A 21,158-nucleotide genomic window follows, 5' to 3' on the forward strand; every position below is an offset into this window, starting at 1 on the left:
GATGCACAGGGACTGCAAGGCCGGCTTGCCTTCTGTTGGGGGTTGCTGTGGGGAACCTCCCCAGAGCAGAGTCCCATGTCCCTCCTGTCCTGCCTGTGCCTTGCCAAGCTAAGCCGAGCCAAGCCATGCCATCAATGCCACCAGACAGAGCCGTGCCCCTGTGCCAGCCCCGCAGACTTAGGGAATGCTGTGGCTCCGAGTGCCCCCACTGCTCTCAGGGGAGAACTGCACACAAGGCCATTCCCCATGCACCCAGTACCCTACGTTTTGGGGCACCTGGTAAGTGCCACCATCATATCCCTTGGGTATCCCCATAGACTCAAGGACACTCCTATTCTCTGTGGGAACATCTGCCCAGTTTTGGGCAACCCCCAGCTCCAGGGCACCATTACAGCCCCTCTAGGATACCCCCACTCCCTGTGTCACCTCACATTTTTGGGGGCCTGTAGCTGTGAAATTATCCATTTTGCAAGATACCATTTTCCCCTGTAAGCACCCCCATATCCCTGGGGCACCAATTCTCACACAGCCCCCCAAACACTGGGACACACCTGCTACTTCCTAGGACATCCCTATAACCCTAAGGGCACCCCACTGTTTTGGGGACCCCCCAATACTGTGAGTATTCAATTAACGGGAATGGGGGGGAGAACCTCACACTTTTGGGGACTTCCAGACCGCAGGCACACCACATATCCCTGCCTCACCCCGGCTGGCGGGGATGCCCATACCACGATGCCCATACCATACCCAGTGCACCCCTGCACCTGGCATTTAGGGACACCCCCGTGTCCCACCGCACCCGGGGCACATCCCCGTGTCCCACTGTATTCGGGGCACATCCCCGTGTCCCACGGCATTTAGGGCACACCCCCGTGTCCCACCGCATTCGGGGCACATCCCCGTGTCCCACCGCACTCGGGGCACATCCCCGTGTCCCACCGCATTTAGGGCACACACCCCCGTGTCCCACCGCATTTGGGGAACACCCCCGTGTCCTATCGCATACGGGGAACATCCCGTGTCCCACCGCATTTGGGGCACAGCCCCGTGTCCCACGGCCTTTAGGGGACACCCCCGTGTCCCACCGCATTTAGGGCACAGCCCCGTGTCCCACCGCATTCGGGGACCCCCTCCCCGTTTCCCTCCCGCCGCGGGGCGGGGCTCCTTGTGGCGTCATTCCGTGTGGGCGGGGCGAAGGCGGGGCGGGGCGGTGGCGCCGCCGCCGAGCCGGAAGTGACGCGCGGGCGCGAGAGCGGAAGCGGCGGCGCAGGCTCGGGCGGGTCCCCGGTGCGCGCAGCGGGCTCGGCTCCCTCAGAGCCGCTCCCGGCACCGACATGATCCTGCTCGAGGTCAACAACCGCATCATCGAGGAGACCCTCACGCTCAAGTTCGAGGGCGCGGCCGCCGGGTAGGGACAGGGGAGCCGGGGCGGGGCGGGGACGGGTCCGCGGACCCAGGGAGGGGCGAGGGGGCGGTGGCTGGCGGGGCCCGGGCCGTGCCAGGCGCCCGGGCACGGAGCGAAGCCTGGCGGGTGGTGCCGGGGGAGGATGGGGCTGAGACGGGCGGAAGGTGGGGGCCAGGGCACGGTGACAAGGCAGGATGTGGGGCCGGGGAGCGGCGCTGAGCCTGCGGGTGCTGTGCTGCCGGGGGGGCGGCCCGGGAACGAGGAGGGCAGAGCGGGCACGGGTGGCGGCCTGCAGGATGCCGGGCAGGGAGGGGGCGGTCAGGGTGCGGGACCCGAGCTGCGGGCGGCGGGGATGGGCAGAGCTTGGGCACAGGGAGAGCCTGGCAATGAGGGAGCAGAGCGGGACAGGGCAGTGTCGGAGGGGACAGTGGGGCTGCATGGGCTCAGCAGTGCCAGAGCAATGGAGGGCCCAGGGAGAGCAGGACGGATCTGGGAAGGGTACCGCAGATTGCCGTGCTGGGGTGGACTGGAGGACAGGGCCTGGACAAGGAGGAAGTTGGGAAGGGAGGAAGGCGGATTTGCAGCGTGTTTGCTTTGGGTAAAGTGGGCTTCATCAGCGAGGTGCCAGCGCTGGTACAGAATGTGTAGGGGGAGGCGGGGAACAGGAAGCCTGAGTACGGAGTCACGGCCTCAGCCTTTTGCTTTGGGGTGAAGAGCAAATTCCAGCGTGCTCCCTCTTTGCTTTCTCGAGCAGAAGGGATACGGGCACAGGGGTCAGCCACAACCACTGGTGCCAGCCTGGTGGGTGTGCTGGCCTCGGGGAGCGGGCTGGGGGTCTAGTTCACACCCACATCTCTGACTGGGACAGTTCAGTCCCTGGGGAGCCAGTGGGTTTTTTTACTGAGTATTGCACCAGGGCAAAAACATGCTTGAGAGGACCCAGCTTAGCTTGGAAGGAGGCCCCTTAAGTATGAATGTCCTTATCTGCAGCCGAGTGGCCTGTGGGCTCGATGCACTGCCTGCTGACTGAGACACCTTTGTACAGACACAAAGCCTCGAGAGGCAGAGCAGTGGTGTTATCTCTGGGGTGGAGCCTGCCCTGGCGCCTCGCAAGGCAGGGCTCAGGCTGCTCCAGGAAAGGACCCCCCAGGCAGGTGCCTTTTTCTGTGTTACCTTTTTTTCTCCAGCGATTTTTGAATCTCTCAAATTTTTGCATGCAGAACGTTGTCAGAGGTCATTTACTCTGCTTTGCCCCCCTCTCACTTGACTTGTTGCTCAGATCCCCGTTTTGTTTTGGAGGGGATTTTTTTTCCATAAAATAATTATGCAGGCTGCTCTGCCTTGGAGGACAGCTGAGCTTCTCGCAGATTTTGATTTGTCTTGAGCCCTGATCATTTAATGCAACAAGTTTCCCCAGAGTGCAGGCACAGCACTGGGCAGAGAGAGCTCCCAGGTGACCACTGTGGTATTGCAGCCACTTCCATTAGAAAATATGGCATGTACAGAGCTTCACAGTGAGTGTCAGAGCAGCTTGTCTGTGCCAAGGCACTCTTCCTGATGGAGAGGGAAGAACATGCATGTGTCCCTGTGTTGATCTGATGTGGAGGGGCAGTTTGCAGCTTTAGATGCACCCCAAAACTCTGACTCTGTGAGCAGAGCTGTGCTTGCTTGCCCTGCAGCAGCCTGCAGGCCCCTGACATTTCCATTTTGCTGCATGGCAAAGCCACCTCACTTGTGTGTTGGCACGTGTGCCTGACATACTGATTGTTCCTGGATCAATTTGTAGGGTGGCTGATGGTGCTCTGCTTCTGCCTTTTAGTCATCTGTGGCATGTTCTGTTCTTTAGATGGCGTTTCTAGATAAGTTTTGTGCCTTGAGCGTGTTGCTGAAGGTGAGGAAGACTTCTGAATTTTCTTCTGTGCTTGTTCTGGGGTCCCCCATGCAGGCAAGTCCATGGAGGTTTCTCCTGCTTTAAGGTCTTCTAAGGAATGGATGTTACAAAACATTTATTCAAGTGATACTTCTTTTTCCTATGGCCACAGCTCTCGGGTTATTCCTGTGGTGCTCAGCCTGGAGGCAGGAAGGGATTTCCTGTATTTTGCTGTTTTGGTGATGCTTTTCCAAGGTGTATCTTGGGGGCTGAACACAGGATAGTCAGGGCGAGGTCAAGCCTTGAAGAATTTGGTGACTGGGAGGAGTGAGTGTGGGCACTGGGGCAGAGCTGAGTTTACATTGTTTGCTCTAACCCCGAAGTGCAGCAGATGTGATGCAGGGATTTGTCAATAGGGGTTGTCTCAGAGCCAGGTGTGCCTGGTGGCTTCAGCACCAGCCTGCAAGTGGGGCAGGGCAGGGCTCATTTCCAAATCCTCTGCCACAGACTTGTCCTGTGACATGGGCTGTGTCACTCCCCTCTGCTGCAGTGCAGCCACAGTTTGGCAGGTTCCTGCAGAGCTTCCCTGGGCTGTCAGGTGGGAGACACTCCACATTTCACCTTGTCATGTAGAACTAGGTCACATGTAAAAGATGGAATTCATTAACTGCCATTATTGTCATATATGTCAAAATCTGCTCTGCGTGGAGGTCCATCAGCTGTCCCTGGAGTTCCCAGTGTGAAAGGTACCTTGGCAGGACTGCAGACAGAGATCAGCACTTGAGACAGGGCCTGACCCACCTCTGAGAGTACTCCCTGGACAAGGTCCTTGGGGCTTGGCAGCATCCACCTGTAAATAGGGTAATTTCAAATCTAATTTGGTTTTGTGGGCAGTCCCTATGGAAATCTCACCTCCTTGGACAGCCACTGTTGAAACACGATTTAGATCAAGGTGGTAACAGATTATGGACTTCAATGCATCTGATTTTTTTTTTCCTTACTTAGCTCTAGTAATTTCTGTGTTTAAATCTATTCTCTTAAACCAACCACATTTTAAAATAAAAACCTAAAGCTACCAGAATCTGTTGAAATAACTTGAGTTAGGAATTTGCTTCTGCAATGTGGGAATATCTGGTCAGTATCTGGAAATAAGTTTATTGAAATGAGGTTGGCTCGTGACCTTTTTTCATGTCAAGAGGAAGCTTCCATAAGCTTCTGACCAATTCATTTGTACATGAGATGTTGCCTGGAAGCTGGTGTCACAGGTGAGTTTTCCCATTTCTGATAAAAATGTTGTGTGAGGAGATGAATTCTATGAGTTGGAAAATCCTGTTTCTCATCATTGCTTTCCTTTGCTAACTGCACAGACATTAAAAAAACCCCACAAACACTCTAGGTGTAAAACATTTTGATGATTGCCTTCTGTGTCTGATGAATACTCATTCTTTTTGACACTAACAAATTTGCCATCCAGTTTTGTCCTGCACTAATTTAACTAACCCCAGGGAAAGTGTGGCACAGGGCTTTGGTCTTAGGGTTTGGTTTTCCAGTCATACATAACTTACCCAAAATCTTTAGTCAATTAATCATCTGTCTCAAACTGTTACTTATTATTTACCCACTGTGCCAAAGAACACACATTTGCATAGCTGGGGTACAGCATGCCTTTTCCTAGGTTGGGGGTGGAGGGAAGAGAATCTCAGATTAAATTGTTGGTTTCTTTACAGCCATTAGTAGGTACAGCTCTGCAGGGCTCCCTGACAATTAGCTACCTAGGAAATCAACTGAAGCTTGGACTTCCCTGATGCAGAGTGGTTCCTGTGAGCCAGCAGGAGCTGGGCTGAAGCTGCACCCACCTGCTTTATGGTATTTCCCACCTGCAGTCACTTGATGATGGTGTGCTGCAGAGCTGAGCCTTTCAGACAGAGGCTGAATCCTGGCTGTAACCAGTGAGAACTTTGTGTTCATGGTGTGACTTGCAGTGAGTTCATCATGGGGAGACAGGAGTGTGTGGAGGCTGTTGATGGGCTGGGAGGGTAGAAGAGCTTTGAATCCTGCAGGGCACTACTGAGGAACTCTCTTCAGGTATGGTTGTGGTTATATGTGGCTCCAGTGCTTCAGGGATGCTCAGAGAGCCCACCAAAACCAGATTGTTCCTCTGCCATCCCCTCATTCTTGCTGACACAGACATTTTTGTGGCTTCAAGGGAAACAGGATTGGGGAAGTGACCTAGGTTAAAATTAAACAGGCAAAACTGGGTATTTTTAGCTAGATGAGTTTCCTCATCCCATTCATTGTGTCCTGACTGCTCACTGTGGTGCAGCCATGAAGCAGGGATCAGATCTCCCTCCTTCAGCAGCAGTGGCAGGTGCTGGCTCACCTCACAAGCCCAGCCCGGAGCGGCACATCTCTCCAGGCACAGCCTCACCTGCTGAAACTCAATCTGCCTGACTGCAGAGTGCTCGGACATCAGGGAATGTGACTTAGCATTAACAGTGGATTGTGAACCACCTCTGGAAGTAGATAGTGCTCCACTCTTGTGCAACAGCACAGGGAGCAGGAGGGAAGAAAAGCCAGATCTGAAAAGTGTTAGGCTTTCACAGGTGGTTCTGTCATCACTCCAGCCTCAGTTTTCATCTTGGGTTCCTAAGAGCAGCCTGCTCTGTTTTATCTTCAGAGAGTGGTTCTCACTGCAGCCACCAATGCTTGACAGCAGAGAAGAGTAGGTGTCCATCACTGTACTAAAGAAACACAGTAAAAGTGTGCAAAATGAGGTTCTTACCCAGAGACTTGGCCCAACTCTGGATCTCTCTGGTGGGGAACCACAGGCTAGCTGCTTCCAGCTGAGGATGGAAGACAGCTGAGGGCAAAGATCTGGCTGGAAGGGGATCTGCCAGTGCAAGCATGCTGCAGGACCATCTGTGCTTTGTCCACCGTGAATCCCACTGCTTTCCTACCAGCCCGCTCCTCCAGGCTATTGGGCACACAGCAAGGGAAAAGCTTGGGCATGGAGGGGTCACCTAACCAGGAGGGGGGAATTGGCACGTGTAGGGTGCTGTACACAGCACAGCAGCACCCACTGACAGCACTCCTGTTCATGGTGGGTGTGCTGCCAGAGCTATGGGAGCTCCTTGGTTGCATATGTTCCTGCAGCTTGAGGCTTTTGTTAGTTGAGCGGGGCCCAGAAGTGGAGGAACTGTTCAGAGAATTTTAGTCATTGCTCATAATTTTTTTTATTGAGGTGACCTTTCTGTAGCAAGAGCCTGCAGTCTGTCACTGAATCTGGCTCACTTTATCTAAATTATGTGTTGACTCTGGTGATCTGAAAGCTCTGCTCAGAGCTTTAAGCTTTGAAATACCCCCTTTCCCCCCCCCCCTCCTATGGGACAAGAGGTTAGAGTATCTGCATGCCTGCAGCTTTTGAAATAATTGCCGTTCTCCATTATTTGGTAGAGGCCTTAATTGTGGTGTGGGAGATGCTTCAGTATGGTTGTCAGCCAGGTTCTTAAATTTGTCGTATCATACAGCTAAGAGCCTTTGTGGCCTGAGAATGAAACAGGGAAGTCCTCCAAATCGAGTGAGGAAGTGCTGTCAGAAAAAAGATTTGCTATTGCTCTTAAGTGCTCGCTGGTTCTCTCCATGGGCACCTGTGGCTCTTCACGAATGTTCTGCCAGGGTGAAAAATCTGATTTGGAGCTGGCCCTGTATTAGATAGACAGGGCGTAGGAGCCATTTGGAGATGAATAAAAGGAACACAGGCAAGAAGACGTAAAACCTGTCAGGGTCTTTTATTGTTACAAGCAGAGGGCAGATGGGATTTGGTGTGGGTTTGACTTCAGACCTGATAACTGTTATCACAAAACAGACTGCTGCTGGGAACAGCTGCCATTTTAGCGTCGGAGTTCAGGCAGGGGTTTGCAGAAAGGTCTGGTCTGTATTCAGTGCAGAGAGAAGCCATCTCAGTTATTGCTGGTATGAGCTGGTTTTATTGTCCCTTCAGGGCAGAGCGTAGCAAGCAGGGAAGGTCACTGAGGGATGCTGTGGTTCAGGTAGCATTGGAGGTGAGGGGCTTGCAGGGGTCACAGCAGCTCTCTGCTCCAGGAGTGGATGAGGTGTCCTGTCTGAAATCCTCTGAATATAGCTCGGGTTAGTCTGTTTTCAGAGCTTTGGATCAGGGGTAGAAGTGAACCCCAAAAGACCTCCTGGCTTCCCAGTTGGGATTTACAGTCCAGCTGTGATGGCTGTGATTTAGAGTCACTCAGCACCAAGCTGCTAAACTGCCAGTTCTTGCTGTGGGTGCGGAGAGCCTCCTCGTGGAGGCAAGGGACGCCAGAGCCCACTAGACCAGACAGAGCTCTTTGGGATCGTGCCAGTAACCTGACAGTAGCTGGTACCCACCCTCAGTGCTGCAGGCCCCATCCCAGCCTGCTGTGAATGCTCTGCACTGAGCCGTGGCTGGCACAAGAGCAGGAAGGACAGAACACGGAGAGGACACGTTGTGCCTCCATAGAGCTATTTCCAGTGGTAGAAGATGGGGTTGCTGGAAGGTCAGAGGAAGTGAACATGTCTGTTGTTGCTAATCCAGAAACTATGGAACCCTGGAGGTGAGAGCTCCTCTCTCTTCTGCTTGGGGACTTCTTGAGGTGGGAGCAACAATCCAGGTAGCAAAAGGAGTGGTTTTTCTGTTGGAGAAAAATTTTGAGTAGCCAGGGTAGTTTTGATGAGGTGAGCCAGAGAAATAAATAGAAGCACTTTAAACACTGTGATTGTAAAGCTCATGAACTGTGAAAGGCTAAGGGGCCTCACTTTGCTCCCAGCCACACAACCAGTGCTCTTTCCTGTTCTCCCCTGGCCAGCATGCCTGGTGAGGCAGAAAACCACTGTGCTGTAGGTGACAGGGCCAGCATGGCTGAGAGGAGCTCTGTATGCGGCTCACGTGAGCTCTTGCTTCACTGGGGCTGTGCTGGGAAGTGGTTGAATATTCAGTACCCAAAGTTCTGCCCAGTTACCTTCTTTTCCCTTAAATATGCCCCCTCCTCACCATCCCCAAGTACCGGAACTGAGCCACTTGGGAAATCAGCGTTAAAATAACTTCTCTAAGAAATGACGTTTGCACAATAACAGGCTCCAACCCAGCTGTGTTAGCAGTGAGCTTTTGTGTGCAGAACAAAGGCTCTGTGCAGAGCTCCTGTACATGGTCTTGCTCTGCTCCTTCAATGATGTGATGAGTGATCTTCCTGCCATCCCCTGGGTACAGGACAACCAGATGGGGAATCATCCTTCCTCAGCCAAACCACTCCAGTGCACGGACTGTCAGCCACTTCCTTGCATTTCTCAGAGGGAGGTGCTGTGTTTGGAAGGCTCCACTGGGAGCGGGGGCTCTGGGAGGTGTCAGCTCTATGTATGTGGGGAATGGGGTTTGAAAGCTGTAATTTTGAGAAGATGGAACAGAGGTTTAAGGATGCATCCTGTTTAATATTCCTAGCTCTCATGTGCCTGGCTGTGCTATCTTTAAAGCTTCCTACATAGATTTCTTTTTTTATAAAAATTTATACTGCCATCCAAGCTGATTCCCACGTCTGAGTGTGGTGCTCTAAAAGAGGAATACGTCTGCATCAGCTGACCGAGTGGGATCTCTGGGATTTTCTTTCATCTCTACTCTGAGCCATCCTCAGTGAGCAGAATGGCTTGGACATGCTTGTGGAATTGCTCCCCTTTCCAAGAGCCCAGGCTAAATAAGCGGCCAGGGATGCCTGCTGAGCCTGTCTCAGGCCCAGCTGGGGAGGAGAAATGAAAGCAAGAGAGGTCACAGGTAGCTGGCACAGCTTTCAAACGAAAGGACCTGCTTTGGGTGCACTTGCTCCGCTTCTTTCAAGTGTGTAGTTTTTTATCCTCAGCAAGGTGGCACAAAAGACAGAGGCTCCCCAGCCTTCAGATAAAAAAAGGCCTGTTGCCTTTCACAGCTGATCACTTTTAAGAAGCAGGAACACCTCCTCATTTTCACTTAGGTTCTCCATCTGGGGGTTAATTCCTCCGTTTCTGCTGGAGTAAAATGTTGACCTGGTGAGTGTCTGGGATCAGTGCAGTGTTTTGGTCTCCCTGTATTGCCCAGCTTGAGTTTTATCACATTGTGGTCATTTCTGCCTTCTAGGAATGAGGCTGGCTGCAGAAAAGCTGATGGAAAAAACAATGCTTGCTGCTGAGATAAAATCATTTAAATTGTTACAGAATATTGTCAGGGAAAATAGATATTGAGTCATCACTTCCCCCCTGACCTTCCTCAGGTTGTGTACCACAGTGTAACCAGTACCCAGCAGCACATAAGTGTGTGGAAGAGCAAGTTTTGGCAAAACGGTTGAAGCTGGTCTCTGGGCAGCAGCAGCAGCATGGCTGAGACCACTGACTTTACTCTGGGGAGTTATTTCAGTATGTTGGTTCAGACAGGTGGGAATGAACTGTTAGAGACTAGATTTCTGTTAGCAGCAGCATTATTAGCCTGTATTCGAATATTATCTACTTTTGAAAAATAAATGGAGATACAGTGTGAAACAGCGGTAGCAGACTGGCATTTTTATCCTGTTCTCATTTTCCATGCCTGCTCTCAGCAGTGGAGATACCTTTGCATCAATTCCCTGTTGGAGAATGACCTATTAATACCAGTCCCCTTGGAGCTGTGAAAGCAGTTATGTAGTGCCAATCCCAATGAAATGACCTTCCAAAGCAGTTACATCTTTCATGGAGTCCTACTCTTTCACAAATCATGAACAAATGTCAAAATAGGGTTTGTTAAGACGCAGTTTAATCTTCATAGTCACAGTGTGAGATGTGATGTGCCTTTGGCTTGCAGAGGGTTTTGTTGCTGATGGGGGTCTCAGACACCACTCAGGACGGTGTTAGAGCACATCCGGAGCTGCAGTTTTTCTGCAGAGGCTGTTGACAAAATATTGGGGTGTTTTGGAAGGGGGGCAAGATGAAATGAATGTGTGGAAAGTTTCCTTCTTTGACCTGCTCCTGACACTACTAACACTTTCCTAACTTGGAAAAGGCGCCTTCTCTGCCAGCAAGTTATATCAATGCATCTGCAGAACTGGTATTGATGGCAAAGAGGGCACTGTGTCAGGAAGGATTACTCAGCTCCTTCCATGAACTGGTATTGCAGAACCTTACAAAAGGTCCTCTGTCCCAAAACCTGTGTCATGGCCATTCTGTACAGAGTGTGTGCTTGTGAAAACAAACTTCTTAGAAGGGGTAGCTTTCTTAGGCATTTCTAACTGGAAATCTGTGATGTCACAATCTAATAATAAACTAGAATACTGGAAATCTGTGCCAGCTTCAAAGTCTATTTTATGTCATCTGGGGTAAAACTGGTGCTTATAGGAAGGGGAAAAAGTCTAAGGTCTCTTCTCAGAGGTTACTATTAGTCGGACAGCAAGAGATAAAGGGGTTTTGAGGAAGGGCTGCCTGTGAAAAATAAGGTGTTGGAAATTAATCCTTTTTCCTTTACAGCTTGGAAGCTGCTGTTAAGAGTCCTCATTTACGTCCTTTGTTTTCTTTGCTTTTTAGAAATAAACCAGAGGCAGTAGAAGTAACATTTGCAGGTAAGGTTGGCAGCTCTCTTGACTTTTCAGAACTAAGGGCTGGCTTGAACAGTCTGCCCACACCACTGGGCAGAGGCAATGTGGAGACCCTGCAGTATCCCCAGAGTTGGCTGCCCCACTATTTCTCTGTCTGTCTGCCTTCCCTGGGACTTCCCTAGAGCACTGAGTTCACTGGTGGTAGTGCTTTGGTGTGTGCCTGCTATACAGGTCTTCTCTTTTACCTCATCTGTTCTCTAGTCCTGCCCTTGGTGCTGCTTAGTACCGTTTGGTTTGGGTTGTTAGGAAGCTGACTTAGGGTGACAGGCAAAATGGATTCATCACCTCAAGTTTGCTCTTCAGGAAGAGAAATGCCAAGAAAGTTCAAGTACTCATTCAGCAACTAATTTTTTGCTTCTGTTATCAGGAATCTGGGTAAGCTGCAAAGCTATGTGGGGAAGTGGAGCTTGCTAGGTAGCTGGAGGGTTGCCTTTCCCTACCTCCTGCCCTCCCTGCCCGTTCTGCAGTGAAGTGGAAGCTCTCACAGCAGGCAGCGGCTGTGCTGCCTTTGCTGGCAGAGAGGTTTTCTCCTGCAGGCTGCAGCTCTGGCCTGGTGGGCATGTCAGTCACTTTCTGTGCTGGCCCTCCAGAAGGCTCCTGTCTCTGCATGTTTGTATCCTTGTGCATTGAGCACAAGTGGATTTGCCAGGGATGCTAAGTGACACTAGACTAAAGCTTTCTGTGATGGACAGGTGTCAAAATTGTTTCAGCCTTGTGAATGATAGCAGGTCTCCCTATATGACATTTCCATTTTCCTTAATTGCGGGTTTCCCTCTTGCTGTGTGTGTGAGGGCTGGAGCAAGAGGAGCGCTGTCGCTTTATGCAGTTACTAGAACTTGTAGGGAAAGCCTTCCTCAGAAATAGGAGCTGGTTCCTGCTCCCTCACATTTCTCTTGCTTGTTTCTTAGACTTCGATGGAGTCCTTTACCATATTTCAAACCCCAATGGAGACAAGACAAAAGTGATGGTCAGTATTTCTCTGAAATTCTACAAGGAACTCCAGGAACACGGTGCTGATGAGGTGAGTAAGCATCTCCAGGCCTCCTGCCTACAAATACTGTGTTGATGGCAATGCCTTTGTGGTGTATCTAACATCTGACTCTTAGAGAAGCATCTGTGTTCCCATCTCACACTGGTCAAAGGATCAGCCCTGTGCCAACCAGGAGTCCCACTTTGCTGAAAGACAAGGGCAAATGTGTTCACACTCTCTGGTGCAAAAGTAGTCATCCTGTATCACCCTGCAGCCTGAAAGGTGGAAGGCACTGCTAATTTCACAAGTTCAAAGTGAAGCCTGACCATTAGAAATAGTTTCCCTGACTGATGTGTTGAGCCCACAAGTGAAGGAAGGTGCCAAGACAGAGCTGTGGTGCTTCTTTTCTGACTCCTAACCACACTTGAGAGCAAGTGTTGGGCTCCTGTTGTGTGTGCAGACCTTGGTTTTCAGACTGGTTCCCTTTTCAGTGGTGCTGTGTGAAGTCCCAGGCTCAGTTCCTGTTGACTGGGCCCTGTGGCTGCGGAGGGCCATTTATGGTAGAAAAAAGGAGCCTCTCTGAGCTGTGGTTGGATGGCAAGGCAGGAAGTGTGACTCAGTTCCTGAGTCAGTTTTCAGATCTCTACATGGTAGCGAATGGGGTTCACCCAGAGCTTCTCAGCAGGCTTTTGCCTCTGGGTGTCTGTCCTTGGAAGAAAACAAGGAAACTGCTCCATCAGTTTATTGTGAGTCTAGTAAGAAATGGGTGATTTGAACCCAAAGTGAATTCCTGCGCATTGCCGTAAGACCCACCTAAGTCAGAAGAGATATGATTGAGTGTCCTGCTTTCCTGGTTCCTGAAAGCAGAGCTTTCCAGGTGGAGCACTACCTACTACTGAAAGTACCACTGCTGGCATGAGGAGTGTCAAGCAGCCCAAATGGTGGAGCCTTCCCAGCATGTATAGTGAGAATCAATGCAGTGTGTGATCCCAAGAAAATTCCTGTGGTGGGCAAGTGGCCGACAGTACTGTGCACCAGCAGCCATTGTAGTGGTGAAAGGCAAATTTCTATGAACTTCTAGAGGAAAATGGGATCTGCACAGGACTGGCTTGGAAGTACTAAATAGAAATTAAATTTTTCAGTCTCCAGTCGTCATAATGTTGCTTTCTGCACTTCCCTGCAGACAATGTTGCTTGTTTCTGCTCTGTCTTTGGTGAAACCCCACTGTGAGGAATGCAGAGTGGGCTTCCTGCTAAGACAGGGCATCTTCCTGCACTGCTGCAGGCAGGCTCTCTACAAGGAGGTTTTGGCATGCAGAGAGTCTGTGTAGCCTTTCCACGTGGTCGTGGGTGTCATCCCAGGAGGGCCAGTTCTGCCCCAACACTCTTGTGTTCTTCTCTGTGAAATACTGCCTGTTCCCAGCCCCCTCATTGACACAGAGCTATGGCTCAGTTGGAAATTGCCATTGATGTAAAATTCAGCAGTAATTACGTTTGAAGAAAGGTTTTTGCTGTGCTGTAGGCGGTTCTGCTTCTGGGAGGCATCCAAGCCTGCGTGGCAGTCTCCTCTTGATGCCCATCTGTTCGTGCACTAGGCTGAGACAGTCACTGTGTGATCACCAGGCCATGGTGTGCTCTGAACTTGCCGTCCTGCGAGGAGAGGGACCAGGCACACTTTGCATCTGCCTTTGAATGGAAGGAAAAGTGGTAGCCCTCAGGTCTGTTGTGTCAGGCTCTGCTGATTGTTCGCCTTTGAAGGTATGAGCTATAAGGCTTCTTCCCCACACAAATCCGACTAGCAAGAACTTGAAAGAGTTCCAGTTTTGAGTCCTCTCCTGCAGTATGTCCCCTGTCAGTGGAGTTCAAGGAGCCCTCCCTAGAACAGGAACAGCCAATAGTACTAGAAGCTGATGACTTAATATTTGTCTAAGTTCTCTTAGACACTAGGGGAGGCAGGTGCTGTAATTTGATACTTCTAAAAGAAGACCAAATATGGCCTAGGCTGTGCAGGAGGAAACAAGTCTTGATAGCTTGTGCATTCAGTGTTTAATTTCTTTTCTAGGTATTGAAGAAAGTCTATGGAAGCTACTTGGTAAATCCTGAATCAGGTAACCCTGCAATAACATTCACTCTGTGTGTGTGTGTGTGAATGCAATTCCAAAGTTACTTAAGTCACCTGAGAAATGCTCATATGAAGGCTGAACTTGAAGAGCTTGATATCTAAGGCTCTCTGTACAATGAATTGCAATTTGAAATTGCCAATTTAAAAAGTGGCTCAGACACGTCAGGGATGAAGTAGCTTGCAGCACAAGCTGTAATTCTTTATGCAGTCCTCCTCCAGGAAGCCTCTGTTCCTCACGGTTGGGGTCTTTGTTCTTCTCAAAGATGCTTTGTAAGACACAGAAAAACCATGGTTACCTGTGACAACATCTCTTCCTACTCACTGCAAAAACTTGGGAGCAGTTCAGCCAGCACGTGTGTCTGGGAGCTTGGGAAGGAGCCCCGGGAACGTTGCCATGGCCACGCGCCGAGTGCAGGCATGGCTTTTGGCAAGTGCTTGGAGTGGGAATAACTCACCCCTGGGGCTTTTGGGAGGATTTAAGGCAAAAGTGGGACTGTAGGTGTCTCTTAAAAAAAATGTCTCTGCTTTCATTAAGGCCCTGTGTAGATTATTAAAGCTAGTGGCTGTCCCTTCCCAGGTTACAATGTCTCTTTGCTCTACGACCTGGAGAACCTTCCTGCAGACAAGGATGCCATTGTGCACCAAGCCGGCATGTTGAAGCGCAACTGCTTTGCTTCAGTCTTTGAGAAGTATTTCAAATTCCAGGAAGAGGGCAAAGAAGGAGAAAAAAGAGCAGTCATCCACTACAGGGATGATGAGACAATGTAAGTGTTCAAACTAAAAGCACGGGGGTTGGACAGTGGTCAGTAGTCTGCTCCTGTGCACAGCTGTAGGTTTTGGTGGAAAGTCAGGAAATCCTCCTGCTCCATGCTTTGGCCAGGGTAATAAGGGCCTGTTCTAGGCTGCCACAAGTATCCCATTAGGGTAATGCCTCGGGCTGCTGGGATGTTACACAAGAGTCTCTGTTAGTGTCATCACTTGTGGCTGCATGCAGGAGAGGAACTGGCCACTCCCAGCAGAATGTTGTGCTCCCTGTAAATACTGTCTCAGGGGAGGGGAAATTTACAGCACCCAGGCCTGTGAATGGCTGTTGTATCTACTTGACCTTGTCCTTTTGAACTCCCTAGCTCTGGTTCACAGGTGGGTTCTCTCTCTGCCACCTGCAGGTACGTTGAGGCAAAGAAGGACCGTGTCACAGTTGTGTTCAGCACAGTATTTAAGGACGACGATGATGTGGTGATTGGAAAGGTGTTTATGCAGGTATGGAAACTGAGTTACAGGGAAAGGGTCTGGTCCTCAATTCAGATGCCTGCTTGCTTGAAAGCAGCATTGCCAAATAAGCTGCTGAAGTGAGCACAAAGGCAGTTTAACACATGAAAATGCTTTGCTCCATGCTGGACTGGGATGGAAGAACATGCTAATAGGCACAGACAGTGCATTTTCCTGGCTCTTGCATTGGCATCTGTATCATCAATAATCTTGCTTGTTTGGACAATCAAGCGTATTATGTGTTACAGATGAGAAACACCACAATGAATACTTCAGTCCCCACAGTGAGGCCCAGTAGTGTGGATAGCTATGGTGTAGGATCTCCAGCCAGCTGAAGACCTGAGCATGTTGAGGAGGCTGTAAAGGGAGAGGAGGGGTGAGATAATGTCATGCCATGCCTGAGGAGGAGCAGAGAATGGTCTTCACCTTGACGTTTCATCTTGCTAATGCTCAAATGCTGCAGGAACACTCAGCAGCTCTGTGTGACAGCTCTTGAATTTCAACTTTTTAGAGCTATGAATATACTGAATTTGTGGGCTTGAACCAGTCATTGCCAAGTTATGGACTGGACTCAGTTGAGTCTGGTCTCAGCTACCTTTTCCAATTGCTGTTTAGCTGGGGAGCATTCAGAGACTTGTAGTAAGCACTTAGCATGTCTGTGAACAACTGTATGCAGCCTGGAGAAAATGAGACATCTGTGTGCAGCTGGGGAGGCTCAGTGCATGCTTATACCTGTGTTCATCTGTGCCACTGGCTCACCTCACTCATCTGCTTAAGCTCCTGGGGAGCCAGCCTCCTGTTTGGGCATGGCTATGGAGCAGGGCCTACAGGGTGTTCCAGGCACCTTTAACCCACCCGTTCAAGGGTGCCAGGCCATGCTGCTGACAGGCTCATGGACAGCAAGTTACTGGCCCAGTTTGCTGTAGACCAGTGTACCTGTGTTGGGTGTCATCAGAAGGGGTCTGTTGCAATGGAAGTCTTCATAGCTGTTTGCTGTGTTCATTTATTCCAGACAGGACATCTGCTCTGGCTTTGAGGTTTTCCCCCACCAAGCATATCCCTCAGCATGGAATTCAACTTTTAAAATGGGAAGGGAGGCATGATGTGAACAAAATGGGGTTAGTGAGGTTCCTGGGAAGATGGCAGTGCTTCAAGGCAGCAGCTGTCCTGGAGTCTCCATGTCCCGAATTCTTGGTTTTTAGAACAGCAAACCCTGCCTCTGCCCAGCCACAGGAATTTCCACTCTGAGTCACACTGGCTCTTTCCCTCCAGCTATTGCTCTTGCATAACACAGCTGGGTATGGTGTCTGCTCATCTGGACTCTCATGGAGAAAATGTGACCATTAACTAACCAGTGAAGCCATTTGAACCATTTCACCCTCTGGCATAAGCAGGCAGAAGTGCAAGCTAAGCATTTCATTAAGGAAACCCCAGCAATCTGCTCTAAAAGGGACGTGGATGCCCCTGCCTTTCCCAGGGAAACTGCTCAGAGGAGAGGCCAAGGGTAGCTGATAATGTGTAGGTTGGGATGGAGGTCAGTGAGGCAGAGGGAAGACTGCCTTGCCTTGGGGCAGAAGAATGGTCTCTGGACATTGCCAGCCCACACAGAGATGGTCCTTACAGTTCCTGAAATGCAGAGCCAGTACATTTCCTGTGAGGTGGGCGAAGGGAGCTCCCTGCCTGAAGGTATTGTGTCAAGGTGTAGGGAAGCATTAAGAGGAGCAGACTTCACATACAAGCTTCAAGCCTCCAGATGTATCTTGATGCCTAGGCAGACTCCTGGTGGGACATGGTTTCTCAAATGGCAGAACCTTTACACTAGGTGTGATGGAGACCCTGCAGCCCTTCCTGAGAATTTCTGTTCCTCAGGAGTGATGGATACTGTGCACTTTCCCTTGAAGCACTGAAGTTCCAGCTGGAGCTGTGCTGTCTCATGTGCTTGCTCAGACTGAGGTGTCCCTTTCACAAAACACCCATGGCATGGGTGTGACACACTGAAAGCCACCCCAGCTGAGGGGCTGCGCTATGGTCATATATAAACCCAGGACAGCCATGCATTTTGGGCTGGGTTTGCTGGGAAAAAGAATTACTTTCAGGGTGTTTGGCCTGATGAACTTAATCAATTCAAGGAAAGCTGAGCCACCTTCTGCTCCTTGCCCTTTCGGAGTGAGGAACCCCATTTGCTTTCCCAGCATGTTGCTGAAGGGTCCCAGTGGGAATCACCTTCACTTTGTCTTGTTCAGGAGTTCAAGGAGGGTCGCCGGGCCAGTCACACAGCCCCACAGGTGCTCTTCAGCCACAGGGAGCCACCCTTGGAGCTGAAAGACACGGACGCAGCTGTTGGCGATAATATTGGCTACATCACTTTTGGTAAGCAGGCAGCTCAAGGCTTGGGGATGCTTTGGGAGGAGAGAGGTTCCTGTTGCTACATGAAAAGCAGGAAAGAATTCACCTTCCCTGAGTGTTGAAGTGGGCGGTTCAGGGCAGCGAGGACTCTGGAGTTGCATTCTGTCTTGTGTGCCCCCTTTGGAGTGTCCCTTTTCTATATCAGGTCACCTCAGCTATGCTGTGGGCAAGAAGATGTGGAAGTGGACAGTGAGTTTAGTGTGCGCCTACAAATGAAGTTCAGTATTTGGAAGCAAGGGGAAGAGTGGCTTTGCTGTGATATTTTGGAAACTGGAGGTTTCTTGTGAAAGTTTTCATGCAACTGTACTTGTAGGTAGTCCAGCTGCAGGGAGCTGTGCAGTGCTTGATCAGCAGAGGCAGCCAGAGAGCAGCAGCAGAGCAGTGCATTCTGCTTCTCCAGCTCTGCCTCTTTGCTCTGGGCCAAACATTGATGAGCCGCTTACCCCTGCCAGAGGTGCTGGCCAGCAGAGCCATGACTTACCCCTGGGTAGCAGTGTTGAGGAATCTAAACCCTGCCCTGTTGAAAGGGATAGGTCTCTTCAAGATGTTTGGGTGTGCTATTAGGGTGTCTCAGGCCAGCATTCCTGGAGTTTGGAGCTCAGAGATGGAGCACAGGCATTGCAGGGAAAGGTGAAGATAGCATTGCCCTCCTCCTGTGCTGGAAATGGTGCCTTGAGGCCTGGGCAGCTGTCAGCTATGGAAAGAATAGGTCCAGGATGGCACATACTTTTGTTCTTGTTGAGACTAAATTTCCCGGTTATCTGATCTGACAGTCTCAGGTGAGATCATAACCCAAACAAAATGTTCTTTCAGCCCTCGGATCTGGGACACCTAACAGAGCACCAGCTTATGGAAAGAGCAAGCTACCTGCTTGTATCCAAGTCTGTCCTATGTTACAGGGCTGGCAACCTGTCAGGCAAAGATCCACAACCAATTTCAAGACCCCAGGGCAGACTGGATCTTGAAATTGGTTAAGCAGCCTGGGCACCCTGGTCTGCCTCCCACCTTGCTCCTTCAATTGTATCTCCCAAGCACTGATAGAGCATCATGTGGTTTCCTACGGTGCCATTGTTTCTGGACACCTGGCCTTGCCTGTGTCCTGCAGAGTGCACAGGTTCCTGTGGGAAATGTGGAAAAGTGCCCTTAAGCCTTGTATTTAAAATCACAAGTGCTGCTTAATCTTGGTACATGTCAAGAGTAAAGGGTTCTTTATAGAGAGCAAGGCAGGGATCTAATGCAGCACACCCTGAAACCTCCAGCACTGATCCTGAAGGCCTTGGCAACCTCAGGAGGTACTGATGGTCTGTGTTGGCCTCTTCTTTCAGTGCTGTTCCCCCGTCACACCAATGCTGCAGCCAGAGACAACACCATAAACCTGATCCACACATTCCGGGACTACCTGCACTATCACATCAAGTGCTCGAAGGTATGAGGGCTGGGGAACACAGGGTGGCTTCAGCCCATCTAACCTGGGTGCTAAAGGGGAGAAGCAGGGACAGGGGTGCCCCTTAAGAACTCATTAGGGTCTGGCACTGCCCTCCCCCGTCATGCAGGAGTGGCAAGTGATGCATCATTGCCTTCTCCCTGCTCTTGGACACAAGACTTTCCTTTCCATTCTAGCAGTGAAGTAGGATTTTTCCCTTTTGGATCTGGTTTGTTTCCTGAGAGCAGAAATGAGGGGAATTGTTCAGAGTGACCTGGCTTGGATGTGTCCTGAAATCTCAGCTGTGAAGGCTCCTGACATGTCCCTATTTTGTCCTAATGAAACACAGGCCTATATTCACACGCGTATGAGGGCGAAAACGTCAGATTTCCTCAAGGTGCTCAACCGTGCCCGTCCAGACGCAGAGAAGAAAGAAATGAAAACAATCACGTGAGTAGCAAAGCAGGGCATGGCTGCCCGGGCTTCTCTGCCAGTCATGAGCTCAGTCTTGCTCAGTTTGGCATACTGCAGTCCAGGGCAGGTAGGGGGTGACCCACAGCTGATTGCCTCAGATGTCCTGTGAGGAGCTGGGTCTGAAGCAAAACTCTGTGCTGGAGGTCCTTCACAGAAGGCTCATACATGGCCTTGCAAGCCCTGGCATCTCCATTTCCCCCCACCAAGCCCTTGGTGGCATTCCTGGGGGCTTTTTCCCTGTTATGTTAGAGCTGCCTTGTCCATCTCTGGGGGCAGCTCCACCTCATGGAAGGGAGAAGAGCCAGCTCCTTCCTTGGGCTTTGTGGGCACCGGACCAGGTCTTGCTGCCCAGTGTGTCTGCAGCTCCTCCGTCACTGGCTGCCCTTGGCCAGCTGATGGCTGGGGCCAGGCCACCATGCTGGCTGACTCCCTCTTGTGAACAAGGAGCCCACAGTGAAGTGGATGGAGGAGAGCAGTTGTGTGAACATGTTTCACTCAGATCCCTTACCTTCTGCTTATCCCAGAGCCCCTTGGTGTCCTTTTCTCTCTGCTTGTCCTGTCCTGTCCCCTTTGCAAGCTGCTTTGGGGTAGGAGGGTTGTCCCCTCTGCAAAAGTTAGCCCCTCCTTCCCACAGCCCTGTGACTTGGTTCTGCAGCCACAGACCCTGTGAGCTCCAACCCAGCAGTGCCTGCTTGGCTTAGAGAGCTCACCATGTGTGCCCCAGCACAAGCCCCACAGGCGCTGGGGCTGTGCTGACCCCTCTCTCCATCCTTCCAGGGGGAAGACGTTCACAACCCGTTAACGCCGAGTCACCGAGGCTGCCTGAGGACGAAGGTTGGGGCACTTGCTACCTGATAATCGTAGCTTTTAATGTTGCACCTCTGTGGGCTCATAAGGAATTCAAGCAATCGGGGTCTGTTTGTACGACACTTGGGGGAGTAATCTGCAGAAACGAGCTGTGCTTGCGAGGACTCGATCGTTCCAAGAAACAAAACTTTAATTCCAGTTTGATTGACTTAATTTCTTTTCTTTTTTAATTTTTTTTTTCTTTTCAAGCTGTTTCGCTTTGCAATATGTTACTGGAAATAAGTTGCAGTATTTCTTAAGAGAATAATGCAATATTAACTTGTTTTCTTCTGAGTATTTGAGTTCAAAACTCCTGTATCTGAAGAAATACTGTTGGGGTTCATTAATAAAGAAGATCTTTCTATCTTAAAGGACTGTGAGGCTTTGGCTTACTAATGCATGTGACTTTGCCCTGGAAGGGATGTTTAGTCACAGCCCCAAGGGAGATAGTTCCTGTATTGTGGAACATATGCCTTCTAGTGAACTTTGGGGTACAGTACCCAGATCTGGGAATAGCGTGTTCTGTTAGGGAACTCCTAGACTGTATAGAGCAAGATTCTCCTTCCTTCACCTAGCAACCTGCACCCTCCTATCCTGACCACTTCATTCCCCCTAGCAGGGAGAGCTAGGATGGGAGTCTCTGCCACTGATCCTCAGGCCATAGTTGGATGCCAGGGAGATCCCTGAGGAAGGGAGCATAGCTCCCCAGATCCTCTTCCCCCCCCCCCAACAAGCAG

General features: G+C 50.5%; 1 protein-coding gene across 1 annotated transcript; it reads left to right on the plus strand.

The window, feature by feature from the left end:
* The first annotated feature begins 1,268 nt into the window (after positions 1-1,268).
* ARPC2 (actin related protein 2/3 complex subunit 2) lies at positions 1,269-20,792 on the plus strand. Its single transcript, XM_063161877.1, has 10 exons — positions 1,269-1,411; positions 10,842-10,876; positions 11,821-11,933; positions 13,944-13,989; positions 14,581-14,767; positions 15,170-15,263; positions 17,516-17,642; positions 19,004-19,104; positions 19,451-19,551; positions 20,353-20,792. The coding sequence occupies exons 1-10, from the start codon at positions 1,338-1,340 to the stop codon at positions 20,375-20,377; spliced, it is 903 nt and encodes a 300-aa protein (XP_063017947.1). The 5' UTR covers positions 1,269-1,337; the 3' UTR covers positions 20,378-20,792.
* Positions 20,793-21,158: the final 366 nt, after the last annotated feature.

This window comes from Melospiza melodia, chromosome 8 (assembly GCF_035770615.1).
Source record: "Melospiza melodia melodia isolate bMelMel2 chromosome 8, bMelMel2.pri, whole genome shotgun sequence".
Classification (NCBI taxonomy): Eukaryota; Metazoa; Chordata; class Aves; order Passeriformes; family Passerellidae; genus Melospiza; species Melospiza melodia.

What these genes read in the sequence shown, in the direction of transcription:
- ARPC2 (XM_063161877.1), top strand. Translation starts at nt 1,338, where the DNA reads ATGATCCTGCTCGAGGTCAACAACCGCATCATCGAGGAGACCCTCACG. An exon ending in TACAGGGATGATGAGACAAT is followed by an intron (nt 14,768 to 15,169) that starts GTAAGTGTTCAA and finishes TGCCACCTGCAG; the next exon opens with GTACGTTGAGGCAAAGAAGG. An exon ending in ATCACATCAAGTGCTCGAAG is followed by an intron (nt 19,105 to 19,450) that starts GTATGAGGGCTG and finishes AATGAAACACAG; the next exon opens with GCCTATATTCACACGCGTAT.